The sequence below is a fragment of the Otolemur garnettii genome, unplaced genomic scaffold, assembly GCF_000181295.1.
Source record: "Otolemur garnettii isolate 467f Iridium unplaced genomic scaffold, OtoGar3 scaffold00029, whole genome shotgun sequence".
NCBI classification, from domain to species: domain Eukaryota; kingdom Metazoa; phylum Chordata; class Mammalia; order Primates; family Galagidae; genus Otolemur; species Otolemur garnettii.
Window position 1 is genome coordinate 26847 of NW_003852424.1, and position 5048 is coordinate 31894.

Consider the following 5048-nt stretch of genomic DNA (forward strand, 5'->3'; position numbering starts at 1 on the left):
GCCACAAGGCCCGGCTATTTTTTTGTTGCAGTTTGGCCAAGGCCAGGTTTGAACTTGCCACTCTGGGTATATGGGGCCGGTGCCCAGCCCACTGAGCCACAGGCGCCACCCAGCCGCTCTATTATTGCTATAATTCCCATTTGGCACAGGAGAAAACGGACCGGGGCTATGTAAGGGGTCTTCGAGGACTAGCAGCTTGACCTAGTAAGACGCAGAAGAGGGAATGCAACTCTCAGCTCTAGTCGAAGTGTGCCAGGTGAATCTAAGAACACACTTGCAGAGACCGCTGTGCTCGGGTCAGACTGCTTGGGTCTTAGTTCAAGAATGCAGAACCCACCCTGGGTTTATGCTTGTTGGAGTTCAGCCGGGAAGACGCGAAGGATGCAAGGGTTTGCTCATATTTGCCTTTGGGATTAAGCTAATGTGTCAGCAACCAATACCTTGGTTTAAACCGAGCCGTCCTCCAGCGAAGTGTGGTGGGCCAGTAGTCCCAACTACTGGGAAGCCGCGGCGAGAGGGTTGCTTGAGCCCAGGAGCTCGAGACCAGCCTGGTTATCCAGCTAGACCTGTGTCTCCATAAAGATAAATAAATAAATGTGACATCCTGAAGAGAGCTCGCCTCCAAGCGGTTCCCTAATCTGCAGCTTTGTCCTCGCTCGCAAGACGGGCGGATCGCACCACCCCTAGCTCCACAGAGACTCACTAGCAGCGTGCCCACGCAGGAGCGGGCTACAAGCTGCCGGGTGCCGGCCTCGCCCCTCCCCGCCGGGCCAATGCGGCCGTGGCTCTGAAGCCCCGCCCCTCTCCGCCAAACCAATGGGACGGCGGTCCTACAGCCCCGCCCCGCGGCGTCCGGGCGCCCGCGCCCGCCAGGCCTCCGGCTCCCGGGGCAAGCAGCTGGAGACTCAGCGGCACTCGGACCTCGGGATGGCCGGCTACCTGCGGGTCGCACGCTCGCTCTGCAGAGCCTCAGGTTCGGGCCCGACCTGGGCGCCGGCGGCGCTGATGACTCCCGCCTCGCAGGAGCAGCCGCGACGCCGTTGTGAGTGCCACGGGGGCCGCGACGTGGCGGCTCCCGGCCGGGGCCAGGAAGCGGGGCCAGCTAAGCTGCAGCCGGGGGACTGCGTGGTCGGGCGCAGAGGGCCGGGCAGCCGCGCGCCGCGCTCCCCCGCTGGGGTTTCCGGGGCCGCCCTGGCGCATGGGTGGGGACTTGAAGGACGGTGGCAACTGCTGGCCCCGCGCCTCCAGGCATTCCGGGAGGGGGGCTCGGGGGCAACCCGTACCTAAAGGACGTCTCCGCCCCGCGCCCCCGCATTGAGGTGAGGTCGGGGCACCCTGCCCGCCCCGGCCTGGAGAAGGGAGGGTCGCGGCGCCGCGGTCTCAGACAAAGACGGAGCGGGGGCACCCGCTTCCCCTTCCTTTCAGCCGTGCGCGCTCTGCTTGCCCACGTCAGCTATTTTGGGAGCTTTTTACGCGATAGCTGGAATAGCGCCCTTTTAAATTTCCCCCTTGTATTTGGCCGCCCATTAGCTCTCGTACACTTCGGGCTCCGTCCTGGGCCCTCTCCTTGGCTTGACCTGCCTTGCTTGCCGGCTGCCCGTGCCCTGGCTGTCTGGCTCACCTGCCATGGAGACCTGGCAAGCCACACAATGTCACTTTCTAGAATCGTCCCCACAGCTTCTGGGGCACCTTTGGCTCCCTGGTTAGGAGAGAAGACTGTCAGATCAGGACTTGGCCTGAGCCTCCCTTCCCACTGCTCTGCTTGGCTTGTGGGCATTGCTCTGCCCCTCACACTGGCTTCCCAGCCCAGCTACAATAGGCAGGGAACAATGTAGGTCCGTTGGCAGGGAAACCTCTATCTTGGGCTGGACCTGGCCAGGTGCCCCTTGGGGAGAGCCAGGAGAGTGAGCAAGAGGAGGTGGAACCCACTAGATAAGCCTGGCCAGAGGAGGTAATGGTTAACTGTGTACGGGAGCTGATGGAGGGGGTGAGAGAAAACAGATAGGGCTTGTATCTTAGCCCAACCTTCTTTGTGGAGGAGAAAGGGGCATGTCTGCTTTTGTACTTCAGGGATCAGTCTCTGAGGGGTCAGAGATTCTAAAGATTCTAACTCTAAGATTCTAAATGTCCCAGGCCCCAAAGGTTCCCCTATCCACTACCTTTAGCAAAATACCAAAATATGGTGGAAATTAGATGCATTCCCCAGTGCTCTCCCACACCCATCCACCCCCCAATGATGGTTAAAAATAAAAAAGAAACAAAACCATTCACAAATAAGAAAACAAAGCCCCCTTGGGGCCTGAATTTGGATACACAAAAAAAGTCAGTTGCTGGTCCTTCCAGAAGTCCCTGTGTGGTGTGGTTATCAATGGGACAATGTTTGGCCTTGGGCTTGGATATTAGACTATACAGTGACTCTGCCACAATGTTTGGCCTTGGACTTGGATATTAGACTATACAGTGACTCTGCCAGTCTGTTACCTGGCAACATGGCTGGAGAAGGAATACTTGGCATTCCTGTTGATGACGAGGGAAGAATATTTTTTGGCTGAAACAGTCTCATGTCTTTGCTGCCTGGTGATTCCCACATTGATCTCCTTTGCAACAGCACAGGCCTCCAGCATCTGCTGAGTCGAACCACCACGGAAGCAGAGGCAGGCTTTGTGAACTGGGAGGGTTACTGCTTAGTACTTACTCCATTTTGAGCCCAGAAACTTAATTTCAGATCTTTTAGCCACATCAGATAAGATCCCAGCTGCTCCACCAGAACTGTTTTGGGTGGTTCTTAGGCCCAGTAGGTATTGAGGGAAAAACTCCTTGGAAAGCTACATCTTTTGTGTGAGGTTGAGGCCTCTTGGGCTGATTCCATTTGGGACATGAGGTGTTGGAAACTGCTCTTTGGTTGAAGGAAGCCAGGGTCTGTGGCCTTCTTGGGGTTTTTACTCAGTAAACCCATGTTAAGAATACCAGCAGAGGCCAGGCTCGAGAGCTCTCACCTGTAATCCTGGCACTCTGGGAGGCCAAGGAGGAAGGATTGTTTGAGGCCAGGAGTTCGAGGTTGTAGTGAGCTATGGTGATGCCACTGTGACAGGAGAGACTCTGTCTCAAAGAAAGAAAGAAAGAAAGAGAGGGAGGGAAGGGAAGGGAAGGAAAGGAAGGGAGAAAGAAAGAAAGAAAGAAAAGCAGATTATAAATATTAAGGGTTGAAGGCTTCTCATGGAGCCCTTGCCAGGCAGGCATGCCACCTGTGCACATCTGGTGTGGGGGCAGCACATCCCAGAGTGGGAGGAGGGAGCACATTCATAGAAACAGGACATCGAGCAGGACAGCCCTGACCAAGGACCAAGTTGTCCTTGACCTGACCTTCCTCCATTTATGCCTTTAACAAATGCATTGAGCTTCTACTGTACTGCCAGATACCTGCAAGGTGCTGAGGATAGAGCTGGGAATAATACCAGCAAAGATTCCTGCCCTTAAGGGGAGGACAGACAATAAGTAAGACAGATGTTAACTAATGTGACACATGGGCACAGAGCTCAGGACAAAAAATAGAGAAGGTGTCACGGGAAAGTCTAGAAGGGACCTCAGTGAGTGAAGCACTGAGGGGGAGGCAATGGGCCACTTAGGTACAGAGGACAAGGGACCTACAGGTACCAAGGCCATGATGGAGGAGCAGAGGGGTGGTGCCAAGCCACCTTAGCATGTGCCATGGAGGGTGGCAGAGGAATAAGGTGTAGCAGTGGGGGTTGTGGAGGAGACTGGCAGGCCGTTTTTAAGGATTTTGGCTTTTACTCTCAGTGAAAGGGGAAGCTTTGCAGGATATTAAGAGGATTGTCAAGAACTGATTTATGTTTTTTTTTTTTTTTTTTTGAGACAGAGCCTCAAGCTGTCCCCCTGGGTAGAGTGCCGTGGCATTACAGCTCACAGCAACCTCCAACTCCTGGGCTCAAGCGAGTCTCCTGCCTCCACCTCCCAAGTAGCTGGGACCACAGGCGCCCGCCACAATGCCCGGCTATTTTTTGGTTGCAGCCGTCATTGTTTGGCGGGTCCGGGCTGGGGATTCGAACCCGCCACCTTAGGTGTACGTGGCTGGCGCCTTAGCCGGTTGAGCTATAGGCGCCGAGCCCTGATTTATGTTTTAATGTGGCTTCAGGGACCTGGTGGGAGGCTGTTGACAGAGTCTGTCAAGAGAAAGGGTGGCTTGGATCTGGATGGTGGCACTGGAGGTGGTGAGAAGTGGTAAATTCTGGGTGTATTTTGAAGGAAGAGCTAATGAGAAATTTCAGTGATTTGAATGTGGGTGTGAGAGGCAGAGAGAAGTGGAGGATAACGCCACAAAAATACTGGAATCTTTTCCAGAATTGCTATCCTGCCTTCTGAGCCCTGGGAATTGGGGCCTTTCCCTGACTTTCTGATCCTTCTCTGGGCCATGCTGACAGAGTAGGACTGTGCTTTTGCTTGGGGCCCAAGGCTGCCTGGGGGGACTCGCCTGCCTCCAGCTGGGAGTAGCAAGCAAATTCCAAAGCCAGGGATGGGTTTTGAAATCTTTATTAGGTGTTGGGTGGTAGGAGCCTCAAAGGGAAGAGCTGGGACTGGTGTAATTCCAACCTGCCCTCCTGCCAGGAGTGGTGGTTGTGTGGTGTGTCATGTGGAGATTGGGGGAAGGGGGTGCAGGCTGCTGCTTGTATTTTAGGTCGCTTGTCACCACTTGTGTCTGTGGTGGCATCTCTACCATAGAGGCTGAGCAGCGGGCAGGGCCTCAGATCTTGGTGCCCAGAGGCACTTTGGAGGGCACAGGGCAGGCCTGGAGTTGGGGAGAGGCCACCTCATCCCGCCTGTCCTTGCTGTGAGTGTCTCCTGCACATCTTGATTTGTATGTAAAACCACCTGAATTTTTGATTGGTTTACAGTTTTATTATATTTATTTATTTTTTATTTTTGTAAAAAAACATAACAGAATTTACTGTCTTAGCCATTTTTCAGGGTACAGTTCAGTAGTGTTAAATACATCCATGCTGGTTCACCACCTGTAGCTCAAGCTGCTAAGG

The 5048-nt window shown here is 54.4% G+C and overlaps 1 protein-coding gene across 1 annotated transcript in view; it reads left to right on the forward strand.

Moving 5' to 3' along the window:
* The first annotated feature begins 879 nt into the window (after window positions 1-879).
* The window catches only part of IDH2 (isocitrate dehydrogenase (NADP(+)) 2, mitochondrial), a 16391-nt gene continuing 12222 nt past the window's right edge, over window positions 880-5048 (forward strand). The window contains exon 1 of the mRNA XM_003788622.3: window positions 880-1042. Within this exon, the coding sequence (XP_003788670.1) occupies window positions 928-1042 (115 nt within the window). The 5' untranslated portion in view covers window positions 880-927. The remainder of the gene's footprint in view (window positions 1043-5048) is intronic.